The 19,110-nt window shown below is 50.6% G+C and overlaps 3 protein-coding genes and 1 long non-coding RNA gene across 10 annotated transcripts in view; 3 read left to right on the forward strand and 1 right to left on the reverse strand.

Moving 5' to 3' along the window:
• IQCH (IQ motif containing H) overlaps positions 1 to 5,446 on the forward strand; it is a 77,841-nt gene extending 72,395 nt beyond the window's left edge. For all 4 annotated transcript variants that reach the window (XM_075575383.1, XM_075575385.1, XM_075575384.1 and 1 more), the window contains 4 exons: positions 1,755 to 1,880; positions 2,270 to 2,331; positions 3,487 to 3,595; positions 4,951 to 5,446. In XM_075575383.1, the coding sequence (XP_075431498.1) occupies positions 1,755 to 1,880; positions 2,270 to 2,331; positions 3,487 to 3,595; positions 4,951 to 5,079 (426 nt within the window). In that variant the 3' untranslated portion in view covers positions 5,080 to 5,446. The remainder of the gene's footprint in view (positions 1 to 1,754; positions 1,881 to 2,269; positions 2,332 to 3,486; positions 3,596 to 4,950) is intronic.
• Positions 5,447 to 6,603: 1,157 nt separating this feature from the next.
• Positions 6,604 to 10,852, forward strand: C18H15orf61 (chromosome 18 C15orf61 homolog). 2 transcript variants are annotated; one of them, XM_075575459.1, is made up of 3 exons: positions 6,604 to 6,692; positions 9,472 to 9,810; positions 10,277 to 10,852. In XM_075575459.1, the coding sequence occupies exons 2-3, from the start codon at positions 9,474 to 9,476 to the stop codon at positions 10,402 to 10,404; spliced, it is 465 nt and encodes a 154-aa protein (XP_075431574.1). In that variant the 5' UTR covers positions 6,604 to 6,692; positions 9,472 to 9,473; the 3' UTR covers positions 10,405 to 10,852. The 2 variants fall into 2 exon arrangements, with proteins under 2 accessions (XP_075431574.1, XP_075431575.1); XM_075575460.1 differs by lacking the exon at positions 6,604 to 6,692 and adding an exon at positions 7,936 to 7,957 and having other exon boundaries at positions 9,532 to 9,810.
• A 301-nt stretch (positions 10,853 to 11,153) lies between these two features.
• LOC142468841 (uncharacterized) lies at positions 11,154 to 16,727 on the reverse strand. Of its 3 annotated transcripts, none has more exons than XR_012788881.1 (3): positions 15,947 to 16,727; positions 13,074 to 13,405; positions 11,154 to 11,632 (listed from the first exon to the last, which is right to left on the reverse strand). It is a non-coding gene; the product is annotated as an uncharacterized LOC142468841 (long non-coding RNA). The 3 variants fall into 3 exon arrangements; XR_012788882.1 differs by having other exon boundaries at positions 11,155 to 11,632; positions 13,264 to 13,405; positions 15,919 to 16,727; XR_012788880.1 differs by having other exon boundaries at positions 11,156 to 11,632; positions 13,264 to 13,405.
• Positions 15,938 to 19,110, forward strand: part of MAP2K5 (mitogen-activated protein kinase kinase 5) — a 141,834-nt gene continuing 138,661 nt past the window's right edge. The window contains exons 1-2 of the mRNA XM_075575461.1: positions 15,938 to 16,236; positions 17,035 to 17,083. Coding sequence (XP_075431576.1) covers positions 16,102 to 16,236; positions 17,035 to 17,083 — 184 coding nt within the window. The 5' untranslated portion in view covers positions 15,938 to 16,101. The remainder of the gene's footprint in view (positions 16,237 to 17,034; positions 17,084 to 19,110) is intronic.

Here is a 19,110-nt window from a genome sequence, read left to right on the forward strand (position 1 = left end):
GGCGCGCTGCCGTATAACAGGAATATCGCATGGCGCGCTGCCGTATAACAGGAATATCGCATGGCGCGCTGCCGTATAACAGGAATATCGCATGGCGCGCTGCCGTATAACAGGAATATCGCATGGCGCGCTGCCGTATAACAGGAATATCGCATGACGCGCTGCGGTATAACAGGAATATTGCATGGCGCGCTGCCGTATAACAGGAATATCGCATGGCGCGCTGCCGTATAACAGGAATATCGCATGACGCGCTGCGGTATAACAGGAATATCGCATGACGCGCTGCCGTATAACAGGAATATCGCAGGGCGCGCTGCCGTATAACAGGAAATGCAATTTGCTAGGAGTAGCACTTCTGTACAGCCCCGGGCTCCTTAGAAAGGTGATGTTCTCCCTCTGGATTCCTGTTTATAAAAAGATATTGATCAGTGAGAGGCATAAACAGCAGCGCTCAGCGCTCAGTCCTGCGGGACACTTTCTGGAAACACATATTTGCTGCGACCAGAGAACAGACTGCACCAGTTTTATCTGCCACAGAGGCAAGATTAACGCTTCCTCCCACCGACGTGAGCAGGGACTACTTACCTGTGTCTGCAGTCAGCAGACGAAGAGCGTGTGTCTCTTATGTGAGACAGTTAATAGCGTATGTCTCTTATGTGAGACAGTTAATAGCGTATGTCTCTTATGTGAGACAGTTAATAGCCTGTCTCTTATGTGAGACAGTTAATAGCGTATGTCTCTTATGTGAGACAGTTAATAGCGTATGTCTCTTATGTGAGACAATTAATAGCGTATGTCTGTTATGTGAGACAGTTAATAGCGTATGTCTCTTATGTGAGACAGTTAATAGCATGTCTCTTATGTGAAACCGCTAAAAGCGTATGTCTTGTATGTGAGACCGTTAATAGCGTATGTCTCTTATGTGAGACAGTTAATAGAGTATGTACAGTTAATAGCGTATGTCTCGTATGTGAGACCGTTAATGGCGTATGTCTCTTATGTGAGACAGTTAATAGCGTATGTCTCTTATGTGAGACAGTTAATAGCCTGTCTCTTATGTGAGACAGTTAATAGCGTATGTCTCTTATGTGAGACAGTTAATGGATTTTGTAAATTTCCCCTATGATGTCATAGAAGGTAGATATCTGTATCTTGTGATGTCATAGAAGGTAGACTTCTCTCTTCTGTAATGGCATGGACTGTGTCCCTCCCTTTTGTGATATCAAAGAAGGTAATGTCTGCCATCTGCAAGAATATCCCTGCTTCAGCACAGGTGGCTCAGTCAAAGACTGCACCACCTGTGCTGAAGCAGGGATAGCCTTAATACCTGACCTGTTGGTGGCCCTTGAGGACTGGAGTTGGCCGCCCCTGATCTACAAGGAATCAGGGACAATGTTGAAACAAAAAGATAAAGTGCCTGCTGGTTGTGGGACAGAGTGTGGTCCAGCCAGACAGCTGATCCCATTTAGGTTTGATGGGGGGGATGTTAGGGGGTGTTGGATAGCGTGGAGATTAGTGGGATAACCAATGCACTTACTCACAGGGGAATGGACCTAATTTGCTTATGAATAGCGTGTCTGGTGCTTGCCTCAGAAACATGGTATGGCCGTGGGCTCCTGAGGATAACTTTGGGAACCACGGTCACTGGAGGTAGACGTCGCTATCCTGTGATGTCATAGAATTTAGCTGCCCTCCTATGATGTCAGAGAAAATATCCCTCTCTCCCGTGATGTTGTTTTTTCCTTTTTCAGGCTCCCGCACTCTCCAGTCGTGTTGCTGTCCTCAGCTCCCGCCTCGTACACACCAACCTCTCTCTTGTGTATTACAACGTTTTCTTCCCGATGTGTAAAGCTCACGGGATCGGCTACGATGTAAAGGTTGGAACCCCTCTGCCAGGGCAGGGCAAGCACTAGAGCAACGTGACTGATGTGTGAGCATGGTGACATGTGAGTTGACAAGTGTGTGAGCATGACACAAAGGGGTGAGCATGGTGGCATGTCGTGTGTGAGTTTGTCGGTGACAGGTATGAAGGTTAGAGTGCATTCTGACACGTGACAGCTGAAGACACACGTGTTTCTTGTTCAGATGATTCTCCCATTTAAACATCACTATGACACGCGTCTGCGCAGCTCTGACATGTTTCTTGCATAAATTGACACTAGGGTAGTAGCGGGTTATTTTAGGAGTGAATAAATATTGATCAGAGCTTCTGGGAGAAACACTTGGGTCACCAGCACAAAGTGACACATTTTGCTTTGCTTGTCAGGAGAAACAAGGGACAGTGTTTGTGCTCATGGAAAACCAGAAAAGACATCGGCTGGGGATGATGTGAGTATTGAGCAGAGCTCTGGAGGCAATCTCCACGCTTAGTAATACCAGACACACTTATTGTATCAGCAACAGCGTATTAGACACCTCCTGTGTCACCCCTTGGGGGACCGACTCCATTGACCACAGCTCTGTGTCACCCTGTGGGGGTGGGACAGTCTCCATGTCCCGTAGCTCCCTTCTTTCTGTGTCAGTTTATAGGAACTGGGTCCCTCTATTTCATCATCATCATTTATTTTTGGAGTAAAAACTGGCCTCCACTTAAGGGGACATCACAATACTTTACAGGTAAAGAACACATTCAAATGATATACAATTATTTTGTTAGATAGGAAGGCCTGAAGGAAGAGGTAAGTCTCACACCGCGCCAGAATCGGGGGTGAAGTAGATATACAGCTGAGCTCTGGCGGCAGCGAGTTCCAGACCTCTGAAGCTGCACATGAGAAAGCCGCCCGCCTGCCTGCCCGCCCAGCGTCGTGTGCAGTACCCTTGGCACGGAGAGGCGGATCCCCCTTGTGGATCTGAGATCAGAGCCAGTATCCCTCCATAGCTTCAAAACACACTGCAGATCGGCAGGCCCTTGGCCTTGCACGGTTTCAAAGGCCATTAAAGGCAACTTGAGCCGAGCCCGGAAGGTCACTGTAAGCCTGTGCAGATCGCGTAAGTTAGGAGTCATGTGCTCACAGTGAGGATCGCATCGCGGTATCCGTGCTGCAGCGTTCTGCACAAGCTGGCGCCTCCGCGTCAGGCACACCGGTACTCTCGCATATACGGCATTCCCGTAGTCCAAACACGTAGACACAAAGGCATGGGCCAGTGACTCGAGGTGAGAGGAGTGGGCGCAAACTCCGGAGCAGCCTCGGATAACACAAACCGGACTTAACAACCCACGCCACTTGGGGTGGCATGATGAGACTCTGGTCAAAGTGGAGGCCGAGGTTCCATCATTCACACACAGTGCGACATTTATCAATGTACAATGTTCTCTCTACATTTTCTACAAATAGAATAAGCAGGTACATGAAATACTGATACAATAATAATACACGGCCCCTGGGTGTTGGGGGAGTGAACCGTAGAGTTACAGCAGCACGAGCAGGTGACTGGCAGGAGGGGAGACACTGACACATGCATCCTTCTGAATATCATTACCAGGAGCATCGAGGAGGACCTCCAGGGAGCTCTCACGGCCTTTGCTCGCAATCTCTTTATCATCCATCAGGAAATATCCGCACCTAACATGCAGGGAAAAACTAATTTCAAGGTGAGCTGTTAATTAACTAATGATTTCAGCTCCATTTCAGCAGTCACGGGCAAGGAAAGTTGACTGAGAAGCTTCATTCTTCATTAAAACATCTTTCAGTGTCTGGTAATTACTCTCCTGCAGGGGCACATGCAGTGTTAATAATCTGTTCACATGCAGTTACCCTCAATAGGAGGAGTGATAGGGAGCAGGTATATGGGGCAATAGGAGGAGTTATAGGGAACAATAGGAGGTGTAGGGAGCAGGAATATGGGGCAATAGGAGTTATAGGGGGCAATAGGAGGAGATATACAGTAGGGAGTAGGTATATGACACAGGAGGAGTTATACAGGCAGTTATGTGGAACAATAGGAGGTGTTCTAGGGCAGGGGTGAGAATTTTTTTTGGGGGGTGCGTGTGAGAATTTTTTTTTGGGGGGGGGGGTGGTTGCAGAGGCCCTGCGCTCTTCCCCAAGGCATTAAAGTTAAATGCCAGGGGATCGCGTGAGGCCTCTGGAACCTCAACTTACCTTGCTTCAGCTGGCGTCTGGAAGCATCTCCACGGCGCCGCGGGGTCATGCAGCATGATGTCACACGCCCGTTGCCATAGCAACACGACGTCACATGACCCGGGGGGACAAGAGGCAGGGGGGCACAGGAGCAAAAGTTTGCGCACCCCTGTTCTAGGGAACGATTGTATAAAACGAGACGTTAGAAAGGAGATATATGGAGATCCAGTGGTGGATCATGTTATGTTTAGTTTTGCAGTCCTACTGAGATACAACCTCCACGGACCAGAATCAATAAGATGTGGGGGATTTTTACCAAATGTTATTTCAATGGAAATTGCTGACTTATCAGTGAGAATACATTGGAGTATATAGAAGCACCAATACTAAAAAATCAGTGTGTCCCAGGTCCCAGGACCGACGGGTATCTCTTCTAGACATTAAGTTATGGTCGGTAAAAAAATGACACAATCCCTCCACCATATAGCATACAGCAGGGGTGCGCAAAGGTTTTAACCTGCACCCCCCCTGCCTGCTTACCTCCCGGCTCGCACCCCACATCCACCTCGGCTCTGGCGTCAAATGACGTTGCGGGGTCATGTGACACACATCACGTGACCCCGCAGCGTCATTTGACTCCAGTTACCATGGCGACGCGTCGCCAATGATCAGGTAGGAGAAGCTGCCGAGGCTTCGCGCTGTCCCCCGGCATTTAATTTAAATGCCTTGGGGGAGAGCACGGGACCTCTGCTCCCACCTGGAAATTCTCCCACCCCCAACTTTGCGCACCCCTGCCATACAGCACATAAAGATCCCACTTGGGAGACAGGTCTGCAGCCCTTCCCCATTATCTCCCTGTCTCTTCTAGGAAACAGTGCAGGAAATTGAAGGAATTCTGGGAGTCGCAGAAGAAAACAGGCTGAAGTTTATACAAGAACGTGAGGGATCTCCTGCACCCTCCCCCCTGCACACAGATAGGGACTTCTGTCTGAGATAGAAAGGCTTAAAGTCCCCCCAGAAGACAGGAAGCAGGGGATTATGGGTGATGCCGGACGGGGGCTGCTGAATGATAACGCTAAAAAACAGGTTCTAATTGGGTCACATTGGTTGCGTGCGGCTAAGAGGCCAAACTCTGCTTTAAGAAGATGTGACTATTAACCCCTCCTGTGCTGGAATGGCGGCAAAGAATATCACTGAACATACCAAGGGGCTCATCTACTTGAAATTGCTGTAAAACTAAAACATATCAACAGTTTTGTTTTGTTTTTGTAATCTAGATAATGCGCTACATTGTGCCAACACGTTTCTATTGTGTATAATTCATATTTGTGGGGATCATTAAAAGTTACCACCCTTGTGAAGTTTCCCATTGTTGATTTGTAGAGCAGTCCATATTGCAGCATCTTGCTGTCTGCGTGTGTATATTTATATACATATTTCATGCTAAATGGACATTATAATCTACAGGCATCACACATGGCACAAAACATGTATTGTATGTCTTTATTTATATAGCACCATTAATGTACATAGCGTAGTAGTAATACATGTATCAATCATATAAATAACAAATAACACATAATGGGAAGAAGTGCTTCAGACATAAAAGGGACACTTTGGAAAAGGAGCCCCTGCTCCGAAGAGCTTACAATCTATTTGTATCCTCTATGTGCGGGACTGGTTCAGTGAACTCCTGGGTGACCTCACAGGAGATAAAGCACAGTGGTGCATACACGCGGCTCAGTGTGTTTAGTATTCAAAGAGGGATTAAGGGTTTTATGTCCTAATCCTTCTCTGCTGGTTTGAGTGGATGCTACTTTCCGAAGTTATAAATAGAAGGGATCCAGTGTCCCAGGGTATCAGATCAGGGGTCACACACACACATACAACTACAGTGACCTAATGACTGTGTCATTTTCAATGGGATAAAGCAGGGGTGTCAAACTCAGTCCTCAAGACCCCCAACAGGTCAGGTTTTCAGGATATCCCAGCTTCAGCACAGGTGGCTCAATCAGTCCCAGCTTCATCACTGGTGGCTCAATAGAAGATTGAGCCACCTGTGCTGAAACAGGGATATCCTGAAAACCTGACCTGTTGGTGGCTGTTGAGGGGTGAAGTTGGCCACCCCTGGGTTAAACTGTCAGTTGCATACAGGACCACGGTGACTTTACGACGCTGACATGTTTAATGGATTATTTTGTGATTGAATCCTTAATTCCACCCCCACATGATGTAATAACATGAAGACATCAGAGGAGAGAATGCACTGCCTCACTGTGCTGATACACAATACAGTTACACTATAGCGCCAGAGTGTAAGACAACTTCTGATTGGAGGATTCAGACCGCTCCTTTGTGTTCTTTTGGCTATTGGCTATAAAAGCACAGTTGTGGGCGGGATGTTTGTGCTCATTGGCTGTAGCCTATCAATATGCACTTGGTTTCCCGGCTCGCGCTGCCCTCCTGCTCTTCTATTGGCTGTCCGTCCTGTCAATTCTTTCTTCGTATTGGTTACAGCTTGTGCCAGACAACAGATACCTCTATTTTGATTGGCTACTGGGGTTTCCTTCAGTCTGTCAGATAAAGCCGGAAGCTGCAGGGTTGCTCCAGGTGAGGAGAAACCACGTGTGTGGTGTGTGTGATTTATAATTGTGTGTGACATTTATAATTGTGTGTGTCAGCAAAGAACCAGGGCCTGCACATGCTGGTCCTTGTCCCCAATGTAGGGACCTCAGGGGGAGTCACTTTATGTCCTTGCGGTTTGGCCACCAACAGTAAGATTGTCAGCTCTGCAGGGCAGAGAGTCAGTGAGGGCTTCCAGTTACAGGAAGGGAGAAGGAGTGGCTCAGTGACTGGCACTGAGAGTTTGAACTGAGAGGGGAACCTGGTTCAATTCGCGGTGCCAACTCCTTGTGACCTTGGGCAAGTCACTTTATTTCCCTGTGCCTCAGGCACAAAAAAAAAACTGATTGTAAGCTCCACGGGGCAGGGACCTGTGCCTGCAAAATGTTTCTGTAAAGTGCTGTGTACAACTAGCAGCGCTGTACAAGAACATGCTATTATTATTATTATTAATAATAATGGTCATAAATTCAGGGCTCGGACCAGCACTTTGGGGGTTAATATATCAATCTCTCAACTACAGCAACAAGGACACAATCTGTGATCTGGAGTGGGGTTTTATGCGTTGATAAAGCCTTTTTTTTTATTGCTCTTATTATTGAAGCCAGAAGAACAATGATGAATACCCAGCAAATTGTTTTTATTCCTTTTATTTAAATTGAAAAGAAACCCACAGCAGCACTATCTCCGCCGCCCCTGATGTGTTTCGTGTGGTCCCTCAGATTCAGGCACCGGGGTAATTTTAAGTAAATGGCTTCAAATGGCGCGGATAGTTCTATTCAATCCTGTTTTTAACCTTTTGTGCTACCAGGGGAGCCTGCATGTATTGCAAACCAATATACATTAAAAAGCAGGACAGGCCCAACTCTCCTGTCGGAGACTCGCATCTACCGTGCGCTTCCAGTTCCATATATTCATCTAAATGTTTTCTTGTATAGCACGGCACTCTGAGTCTACCAAAGAGCTTACTATCTAATTTTTGGCACATGGGCGATAGTGATTGGCTCATGATTACAAGGAAAGGTGACACTGGGAAAGCAGTGATGTCTCCGCAGTGGTGATCTTTCAGCCCATGTCTATATAATATCACTTTTTTTGCTTTCAGCCAGTGTGTCCCTTTAAATGTTTCCGTGAGATGATGATGAGCAGGACGTCTGCTTTTGTTCTTGTGATTCCTGAGGCTCGCTGAGCTGTGGAGTCAGAGCCGGATAATTAATCAGCTCCCTGTTTATTTACTGCACTAAAAATGGCAGGTGCTGCTATTTATTAATCATACGCAGACACAAACAAGGCCAGGCTTCACCTCGGTAATTAATAGAGCAGAAGCCTTCTCTTTGTGCTAATAAAGAAGAGTGGAGCCTGGTAACAACTTTCATGTTTAGTAAATGCTACGGAGCCACTTAATGAGCAGGATTGCTGTGTTGCTGCAGGAAGCTTCGCTGAAGTTGTGGGATAGATTGAAGCGGATGAACTCTGTTCATATCCCAGTATCCGCTCCTTGGGAAAGTCACTGTGTATCTCCCCGTTCTTCAGGGATCCCAAAAGGAGATTGGAAGCTGTACAGGGCAGTGACTCATACCGGCAATATATAGAGCTGCGTACACGGTCAGTGCTATATAAGGGAAAAAATAGGAACGCAGCAGAGCCAAGGTTATGTCGCTTGTACTTTTATAGCAGGGATGCTGGATTCCAGTACTCAAGCTCTCCCAAACCAGTCAGGTTTTCAGGATATCCCAGCTTCAGCACAGGTGGCTCAATCAGTCCCAGCTTCAGCACAGGTGAGATAGTCTTTGACTGAGCCACTGATTGGGCCACCTGTGCTGAAGCTGGGATATCCTTAAAACCTGACCTGGTGGGGGGGAAGGGGAAAGGAGGGGCTTGAGGACTGGAGTTGAGCATCTCTGCTTTATCGTACTAAAACTATTAAATAGCATTACATGCGGTGTATTAAGCGACCGTGCGCTGTGCTCTGATGTACATCAGTTTATTTTCCCCTCACGCTGTGTGCAGACGTGTTTGATCAGGATGTTATCCAGCGAGGTTTGTGTCGCCTCCAGTCATAGGGGATTTGTTTCTGCTGTCGCAGGGCTTAAAGGGGGAAAGGAGGGTATGGGGCACAGCGTTTATGGTGACACTGGTGATTCTGCGCCACGAGCCTCAGCCACGTGATGCAGAAGTTTATAGGGCAAGGGGAAAAATAATCATTTCTCGTGATAAAACTTTAGAAAAGTGAAGATGCCAACAGCTGCAAAAAGACGAACATGTGTGACAGTGAGGCACGTATCCATGTGTCTTACATGCTGTATCTATGGTATACTACATGTGTAGTATCCGTGTGGGACATGCATCCCTCTCCCCTGCAGACATGCTTCTCTTGGTATACTACATATGTAGTATCCGTGTGGGACACGCAAACCTCTCCCCTGCAGACATGCTCCTCTTGGTATCCTACATGTGTAGTATCCGTGTGGGACACGCATCCCTCTCCCCTGCAGACATGCTCCTCTTGGTATACTACATGTGTAGTATCTGTGTGGGACACGCATCCCTCTCTCTCCCCTGCAGACATGCTCCTCTTGGTATACTACATGTGTAGTATCCGTGTGGCACACGCATCCCTCTCCCCTGCAGACATGCTCCTCTTGGTATACTACATGTGTAGTATCCGTGTGGCACACGCATCCCTCTCCCCTGCAGACATGCTCCTCTTGGTATACTATATGTGTAGTATCTGTGTGGGACACGCATCCCTCTCTCTCCCCTGCAGACATGCTCCTCTTGAAGACGACCCATGAGATCTTCTTACGAATTCTTCTTTTCCCGGCAGGCTGGGGGGGGCGGCCCCGTCCTCGCTCCTCCGAGGTTCTGACCCAGCACTTGCTGCAGCGGAACCTTCCCCACTGGACTTCCTACTGCGTCAAGTACAGTGCCGTGGCCAATGACCAGTTTGCTCTGTCCAACTTCAACTGGGACGTAACCGGCACCAACTACCATGTCCTGCGTACCGGCTGCTTCCCCTTCATCAAGTATCACTGCTCCCGTGCTCCCCCCCAGGACCTGCAGCTCTACAACCGCCTCTTCACCGCACTCAAAGCCATAAATCTAGGTAAGTGATGGAGAGATGCTGTAATTACACCCCACACACTCCATCCTGCCTCCCACCCAAGGCTTATTAAATATTTAGCTTTATAAAGGCCATCAATTGTCTTTTCAAACAGAATATCTGGAGCGTGGCTTCCTGTGGCTGCTTATCCATATGGCTGGGATTAATTACTTTGCTTTATTATCGCAGCTTATTAAAATCTCCCTTGCTGCCGTTGGTTAGAACAGCCCATTATGTTAGCGGGTTATTATGGGTTTCATATTAATCGCATTATTATCTCTCTGGCTGCCTTTCATTAGTGAAGCTGCGGAGGTGCTCCAAACATAAATAAATAAAGTAAAGTTATCCCTTCCATGCCGCCACAATAGAGGGGGAGCCAGAGACGGGAGCAAACCCATGCAGCACTCAAGTGGTTAATGTTGCTGAGCCCAGTGTTTGGGTTCTGACCCATTCTGTCTCCCCTCTGCAGGGATTCCCACCCTGATGTATGGCCTGGGATCCTGGCTGTTTGCCACGGTGACGGAGACGGTGCCCACCAGTTGTGGCCCAGTGACGATCTACTTTCTGATAAAAGAGGATGAAGGAGCCGTGTTCTGAGGACAGTCTTCCTCTCGCCACTTATTCTCTCTCGCACGCGCTTTCCCCATCTCTCTCACTTCCCCCCCCACCTCTCCCCCCCCCCCCACCTCTCTCCCCCCCCCACCTCTCCCCCCCCACCTCTCTCCCCCCCCCACCTCTCCCCCCCCCCCACCTCTCCCCCCCCCCTCTCCCCCCCCCACTTCTCCCCCCCCCCACTTCTCCCCCCCCACACCTCTCCCCCCCCCACACCTCTCCCCCCCATCTCTCTTCCCCCCCATCTCTCCTCTTCTCTCTCTCCACCATCCCTCCTCTTCTCTCACTCGCTTCTTTTCCACATTCACTCACACTCTCCCTTTCTAATTTAATGTGAATGTATATTGAGTTCTTTTGTGTTTTTTTTAAAGTTCTGTTTATCGGTGCCTGTAATATAGAAACATAATATAGAAAATATACAAGTTTTAGGGTTTGACGTTGTGTGATCATATGAGTGAAACCAGCAGAATTCTGTTTATTTGTAGCGTTTCTATAACCTATCTCGCTGCTGCAGCGGCCTGCGACTCATTTCAAAGAAATATTTGTATGCTGAGCTTAGCTTGCTGGCAGCGTCGGGGTTAATGGTAACCTCTGCCTCTTTCCTATGACTGACGGCCAGCCGGAGTCAGGTTCTGCTCTCTCACTTCGGACTGGGTCAGTTACAGAGCATGAAGTTCTGGTCTCAGCAGGACTGTGATATAATGGTTTTTAATTACCTGACAGAATGCAGCATTTCTCCCCCCCCCCCGACCCCCCCCGACCCCCCCCTCACAGGGGCTCCTTTGATTTCGGATAGTATGTACTGCTGACTCTGCGTACCTGATTTCCAATAAATACGAGTAACGAGCCCCCGTGTCCGATCAGCGGCAGAGCGCGCTCCTCCGAGAGCGTCTTTGACAAACTGCCGTATCGATCCGCGGCCATTCTGAGCTGCTTGCAGCATTAAACAGACGTTTGATTTCTTGCCTGGCGCTGTTACTGTGTAACAATTAGGCAAATGTAATATTTTCTTGTATTACATGGAAATCAATGCACCTCTTGCTCCCGCGGAGTTGATCACGGTGAGAGATGAGCTGTCAGGGGTCAGAGGTCAGCGTGACGTTATCATTTCTCAGCATGGATAAGCCGCTCTCCCATCTGTCACCACAAACCCGTTCACACTTCCCCTGCGCGAGATTCCTCTGCAAAGAGCTTCGCCTCGGAGAATCCTAAACTGTGCCGGAAAAAAACGAATTTTTAAATTATTATTATTATTATTATTATTATTGTTACAATTTTTGTATAACACAAATGTGCGCATTGTACAACAAAAATACAAGTAAATGTAACCTCTTCCCTGCCAGATGAGCCTGTAGCACGCAGAGCATTGTAATTGTGCAGAGCAATATTGGTGCACAGAAGGCGCCATCGCTGGACGCGCGGCAGGTGATGGGTTAACTGCTCCCGCCGCTGACTGTAACCGAAGCTCTCGCACCCGGATCAGGTGCCTGCTACCTTTCAGCGCGCTCTCTCCGTGTCTCTTATTGCTGCACGTTCCCCGGGGTCAGACAGATACGGTGACACGAGACGCGGCTCGCGCTGAGAGATCAGAGCCCTGCGCGCGCACCGGGGAGAATCTAACTGAACCCGTGTGTGTGTCAGGGGCGGCCAGCTCCAGTTCTCAAGGGCTACCAACAGGTCAGGTTTTCAGGATATCCCTGCTTCCTGAGCCACCTGTTGATGCAGGGATATCCTGAAAACCTGACCTGTTGGTAGCCCTTGAGGACGTGTCCTTGTTGCTTTCGGGGTTGAATTTAGGAATCAAAAGTGGAAAAGGAATCGGGATTATAGGACACGCGTTATCTGGGGACTGGTCTGAAAAGTGACTGTGCTTTATAAGTGTTCTTGCTCATTACAGGAGGACATGCATTAGGAACGGTGGAGAAGGCGTAACGGGGCTGAGTGCTTTCACTCTTTTAATGTAACATAGTGCTACATGAGGCTGTGCCTTTTGAACTCCTTTCCTGCCGGCTGGGGTTATATTTTAGTAGTCATGCTGGGCTATTTCAAGCCAGTGACGCGGCAATGAGTTCCGATGTAATCATCAGAGAGTTCTATATTCGTTAGATGGCTTGTTAACGAGCAAGCAAGGGGGGGGGGGAGGGTGGCACGAAACTCATCAGGATCCCTCCGCTCCCGTTCTTATTAACTCTTGAAAGATTACCCATGACAGACGGATCAATAGCACACCGATTGTAATCATCATATCTCACCCTGTCACTCTCCCTAATGTGTTTAACGTTCGGACGGAGGGGGGGGGAGGGGGAAGAGTTCAGGGGGTATACAAGAACTTGCTGCCAGAGAGGGTGGTGCGTTATCCACCTCTCCAAGACTCGCATCAGCATGTCCTGTGACTTCCTGCCAGGTAATATGGGGATGGTGTAGACCAGGGGTGCTCAGCTCCAGTCCTCAAGCTCCCCCCCCCCCCCAGGTTAGGTTTTCAGGATATCCCTGCTTCTGCACAGGTGGCTCTGACTGAATCTCTGATTGAGCCACCTGTGTTAAAGCAGGGATATCCTGAAAACCTGACCTGTTGGTGGATTTGAGTTGCCTACCCCTGATCTAGCTCGATTAGAAGTTTTAAAATGAGTACTCCATCTCCGTATATAGTTCACCTCTGTCACTCCGGCGATGTGAAGCCGCGGTCCTGCTCACTGTATCTTTAGTATTGTTGCAGAACTATGTGTTTCAAGACTGTGTCATCAGTTGCAGCTGAAGAGGCGGGCAATACAAGGGCCATATTGTGCTTGCAGTGTAGGACCCTCTGGCTGGGAAGGAGTTAATAATATATAGCCATGAATGCACCTCAGTAATCCCAGGTTGTGCATCTGTTCTGTGTCACATCTCTTCCGCTACATTGTGTCTCCTGAGTAAATCCATCGGATTCCCTGTGGCCCTGAGAATAACCGTAGCTGCTAGCGGGATGCATCAATGATAACATGTTCACCTGCGGGGCACAGGAAGGGGAAGTGCGATCACTATTAGCACATACATTCCTTCCTGGATCTCGCAGTAGCGGTAAGAAGAGTAGAGCACCATCAGAAACAGGAGTCAGGAGAGGATCCAAATAACAAAACAAATGTTTAATGGAGTTAGCAACGCCCTTTACTACAATTGAACTTCCTGAATCTCGGTCTGGATATGCAGACCCTGGCATTCTCTTTTTAGCAGCAGTGCCACTTTGGTTATTACATTGAAAAGAGCAGATCTGGCACTCGGCGACCCCTGGGCTATGAATGCAGTGTCCTGTCCTATGAATGCAGCGTCCTGTCCTGGGAATGCAGCGTCCTGTCCTGGGAATGCAGCGTCCTGTCCTGGGAATGCAGCGTCCTGTCCTGGGAATGCAGCGTCCTGTCCTGGGAATGCAGCGCCCTGTCCTGTGCATGCAGCGCCCTGCCCTGGGAATGCAGCGCCCTGCCCTGGGAATGCAGCGTCCTGTCCTGGGAATGCAGCGTCCTGTCCTGTGCATGCAGCGTCCTGTCCTGTGCATGCAGCGCCCTGTCCTGGGAATGCAGCGCCCTGTCCTGGGAATGCAGCGCCCTGTCCTGGGAATGCAGCGCCCTGTCCTGGGAACGCAGCGCCCTGTCCTGGGAATGCAGCGCCCTGTCCTGGGAATGCAGCGCCCTGTCCTGTGCATGCAGCGCCCTGTCCTGGGAATGCAGCGCCCTGTCCTGTGCATGCAGCGCCCTGTCCTGTGCATGCAGCGCCCTGTCCTGGGAATGCAGCGCCCTGTCCTGGGAATGCAGCGCCCTGTCCTGGGAATGCAGCGCCCTGTCCTGTGCATGCAGCGCCCTGTCCTGTGCATGCAGCGCCCTGTCCTGTGCATGCAGCGCCCTGTCCTGTGCATGCAGCGCCCTGTCCTGTGCATGCAGCGCCCTGTCCTGGGAATGCAGCGCCCTGTCCCGGGAATGCAGCGCCCTGTCCCGGGAATGCAGCGCCCTGTCCCGGGAATGCAGCGCCCTGTCCCGGGAATGCAGCGCCCTGTCCCGTGCATGCAGCGCCCTGTCCCGTGCATGCAGCGCCCTGTCCCGGGAATGCAGCGCCCTGTCCCGGGAATGCAGCGCCCTGTCCCGGGAATGCAGCGCCCTGTCCCGGGAATGCAGCGCCCTGTCCCGGGAATGCAGCGCCCTGTCCCGGGAATGCAGCGTCCTGTCCCGGGAATGCAGCGTCCTGTCCCGGGAATGCAGCGCCCTGTCCTGGGAATGCAGCGCCCTGTCCTGGGAATGCAGCGCCCTGTCCTGGGAATGCAGCGTCCTGTCCTGGGAATGCAGCGTCCTGTCCTGGGAATGCAGCGCCCTGTCCTGGGAATGCAGCGTCCTGTCCTGGGAATGCAGCGTCCTGTCCTGGGAATGCAGCGCCCTGTCCTGGGAATGCAGCGCCCTGTCCTGGGAATGCAGCGTCCTGTCCTGGGAATGCAGCGTCCTGTCCTGGGAATGCAGCGCCCTGTCCTGGGAATGCAGCGCCCTGTCCTGGGAATGCAGCGCCCTGTCCTGGGAATGCAGCGCCCTGTCCTGGGAATGCAGCGCCCTGTCCTGTGCATGCAGCGCCCTGTCCTGTGCATGCAGCGCCCTGTCCTGGGAATGCAGCGCCCTGCCCTGGGAATGCAGCGCCCTGTCCTGGGAATGCAGCGCCCTGTCCTGGGAATGCAGCGCCCTGTCCTGGGAATGCAGCGCCCTGTCCTGTGCATGCAGCGCCCTGTCCTGGGAATGCAGCGCCCTGTCCTGGGAATGCAGCGCCCTGTCCTGGGAATGCAGCGCCCTGTCCTGGGAATGCAGCGTCCTGTCCTGGGAATGCAGCACCCTGCCCTGGGAATGCAGCGCCCTGCCCTGGGAATGCAGCGCCCTGTCCTGGGAATGCAGCGCCCTGTCCTGGGAATGCAGCGTCCTGTCCTGGGAATGCAGCGTCCTGTCCTGGGAATGCAGCGCCCTGCCCTGGGAATGCAGCGCCCTGCCCTGGGAATGCAGCGCCCTGCCCTGTGCATGCAGTGTCCTGTCCTTATCATCAATAGGGTGGAATCATTTTCTTATGTCGTTCTGAAAGTAGAGGCAGAGCTTACAATCTAAATTAATTCAGGCTGCGCTTATAGTGCCAGCGACAGCGATGTCGCGTCAAAACAAATGTATTGCAGCCGTTGCGCGCTTATAGTAAGCACGACGACTTGGGGTCGCGATCGTTGGAAGTCATCTCAATTAGATTTTTCCAGCGACCGTAGCCTGACGTCGCCGGCACTATAAGCGCAGCCTAAGAGAAGTGCTGCTGTCTCATTAATGAGACTGCCCCCCCCCCCCCCCATAAGTAATAATAACAACTATTTCATATAGTGAGTGTGTCCTAGCAATTAGTGAGATTTAGAGTCACTACACAATGTGAGAACTCAATATTAATGATGGCAATAGGACACACTGCTAATACATAAGACTTCCTGCAGTGAGTGCGAAGTGAGGTCTGGTGAGAACATACACAGACAGATGCCTGCAGTGCTGGGTACCATTTGCCATTTTCCAATATGGCGCGTTCCACCTTCCCGACGTCACTTTGCCCTTCTCCAACATGGCAGCTTGAGCGCTGCCTTTCTCTTCCCCCGTGTTCCGGCACAGTGCTGTTGGGTTCCGGGACCCCCCGCATGATGTGACCCGACCCGGGATGCTGTTACTGGGCTGCGGCCTCCCTCAGGACATGGACAGCCAGGCCCTGGTCATCCGGATCCGCATTCCAGACGGTGGCGCAGTGGACTGGACAGTGCAGCCGACCACACAGCTGCTGTTCCGGGACATCCTGGTGAGAGGCCGGGGAGGCCCCGCGGGGCACAGAGAGTACCAATACTCTGTCTCAGCGCACCTCTAGGACTGAAACACTGGGGAGGCCTGTCACCTCTAGGACTGACACTCGGCGGGGGGGTCCTGTCAACTGGCTCTAGGACTGACACTCTGGGGGGTCCTGTCACCTCTAGGACTGACACTGGGGGATCCTGTCACCTGGCTCTAGGACTGACGGGGGGGAGGGTCCTGCCGCCTCTGACTGACATGGGGGCGTGTCCTGTCGCCTCTAGGACTGACACTCTGTGGGGACCTGGCTCTAGGAGTGACTTGGCAGAAGTGTCCTGTCACCTCTAACACTGACACTCTGGGGGTTCTGCCACCTCTAGGACTAACACTCTGGGGGGGGTCCTGTCACCTCTAGGACTGACACTCTGGGGGGGTCCTGTCACCTGGCTCTAGGACTGACTCGGGAGAAGTGTCCTGTCACCTCTAACACTGACACTCTGGGGGTCCTGTCACTTCAAGGAGTGACACTGGGGGCGGTTCCTGTCACCTCTGACTGACATGGGGGGGGGGGGGGGGGGGGCGTGTTGTCTAGGACTGACTCCTGGGTCCTGTTGTGCAACTGTTAGGACTGACGTCTGTGGTCCTGTCACCTCTAGGAATGACCCATGAAGGATTAGGGTGGGCGGGACCTGTCACCTTTAGGACTGACACACTCGGGGAGGGTGACTCCTGTCCCCTCTAGGACTGACACACTTGGGGAGGGGGTTCTGCCAGTCTCGGTGCCACTCACTATATGCCTTCTTCTCTGCAGGACGTGATTGGTCAGGTTCTTCCCGATGCGACGAGCACAGCGTTTGAGTGTGAGTGACCCCACTGCTCGGGCTGGCTTCATTGACACCAATCTTTACATTGCAAACAGAGGGATAAAGATGTTAAAGAGCCGACTGCTTTTTCTTCATTGCAGCTCAGTTGAATTAATCCCATAGCGAGACAGCCCCTCCTAGGACCCAAGTGAACCAGTTGCGTGTTTAATGGGTTAAATACATGTGATTTATACCATTACCAAACAGAATAGAAGTATTGTAGTTCATTTTTTAAACTGTTAATGTCTCCATGGTAACCGGATGCTATATTGAGTTTATACGAATGTTACAGTACCTAATCAGTGCTGTATACTGTACACCGCTCAATCACTGACCCAGACTTTTACCCTTTTGTTGGCTGATAATGGCAGCATAAATACTTTAAAGAGATAATGAGTAAGAACAAAAGGTACCAGATGAGAATAAAACAGAAATGTATTTGTTTTCACACAAGGATCAGATAATAAGTAATCAGTTAATGCATTTGTAACTCTCCTTGCCCGGTGCTGAAGGACTTTACATACGCTGACCATATACATAGCTCTGTCCTGAGGGTCCTTGTCAGGGTGCTGGGCGTATATGCGGCTGGAATAATGATGGGCGCCTGGCACCTTTTTCTAGTACACGCATGTGGTTTATTCAGTCACTTGTAATGCCCTCCACATTGCACATACTTCACATTAATCCCAACTCCGATATATTGACAGGGTTTGTACCCTTATCGTGATACACTGGGGAGGTACTGAGTCTCGTCTCTATTACTATCTTCTAGAGCAGGGGTGCACAAACTGGGGGGCGGGGGAGAGGGGGTGCAGCGCTTACAGAGGCCCCGCCCTCTTTCCCACAACATTTAAATAAAATGCCGTGGGAGCGCGTGCGGCCTCTGTATATCTCTAAGGCCGCGCTTATAGTGACCGTGACGTGATAGATGACGTCGCCACTAGCGAAAGTGAAACTTTAGTTTTAAGCAACGTCGCTGGCGACAAGGCCAGTGACATCACTAAAGGGGGCGGGCAACGCTCTCTGATTGGTTTAGAGACAGCGACTGTCTCTAAAAAAATCAAATTTACCCGGCTTCCAAATTTTTGGTCGCTCCGTCGTGCTTACTATAAGCGCTTGCGACGGAGTCGATGGATTTGTTTTGGAGCGACGTCGCCGTTGCCAGGCACTATAAGCGCAGCCTTACATTCTCTCCAGCGGCTTATGGTGACGTGTCGCCATGACAACGCGACGTCGCATGATGCTGGAGGAAAGGTATGGGGCGGGCCCGAGCAGGGGGGCACAAACAAAAAAAAGTTTGCACACCCCTGTTGTAGAGTGGCTATCTTCTGTATAGCGTCTGTAGCACTGTATTATTAGGGCCCCGTGTTAGGTTACCCTTACTCTGAAGAAATGAGGGCTCATCCCAGGGCAATGTCCCTCATACCCCTTCTTTAGCAATCTGGTGGTGAGGGGGATATGTTAGCCATGAACTACACTTTGTACCCTCGGGGTCAATATCCAGGTACTTCTCATTAAGGTAACTCAGACTGGGTCCCAGGGCTTCTTTTGGGGTAGCCCCTGTAGTACTGAATGGGACATTTGGCCGTTGCTGTTTTGCCGCTGGAATCCCCACCGCCAGTCGCTTCCAAGGTAAGTATTATTACTGCTTGGGGTAGGGTGGCCATACGTCCGTATTATCCCGGGCATGTCCGGCTTTGAGAGTGCAGGTCGCCGTCCGGGAGGAATTGTGAGATAACTAAAAATGTCTGGGAAAGCCGGACCGCACATGTGCGAACGGAAGCTGACTGTGCATGTGCGCTCGGCGCTCATCGCTTGCTGCGCATTTGCCATCGGCGCTCATCGCTTACACATGCGTGGTTGGTTTTTAGTGTCCTTCCTTTTTTTTTTTTTAATATGGACATATGGTAAGCCTAGTTTAGGGTAGGAGGGGTTAATTTAAAGGGTTTTGGCACTTACTCTTAGTGGTGGCAGGTTTCAGCGGCGGCGAAACAGCAGCGACCAAATGTCCTAGATAGCTATAG

This window comes from Ascaphus truei, chromosome 18, assembly GCF_040206685.1.
Source record: "Ascaphus truei isolate aAscTru1 chromosome 18, aAscTru1.hap1, whole genome shotgun sequence".
Lineage (NCBI taxonomy): Eukaryota > Metazoa > Chordata > Amphibia > Anura > Ascaphidae > Ascaphus > Ascaphus truei.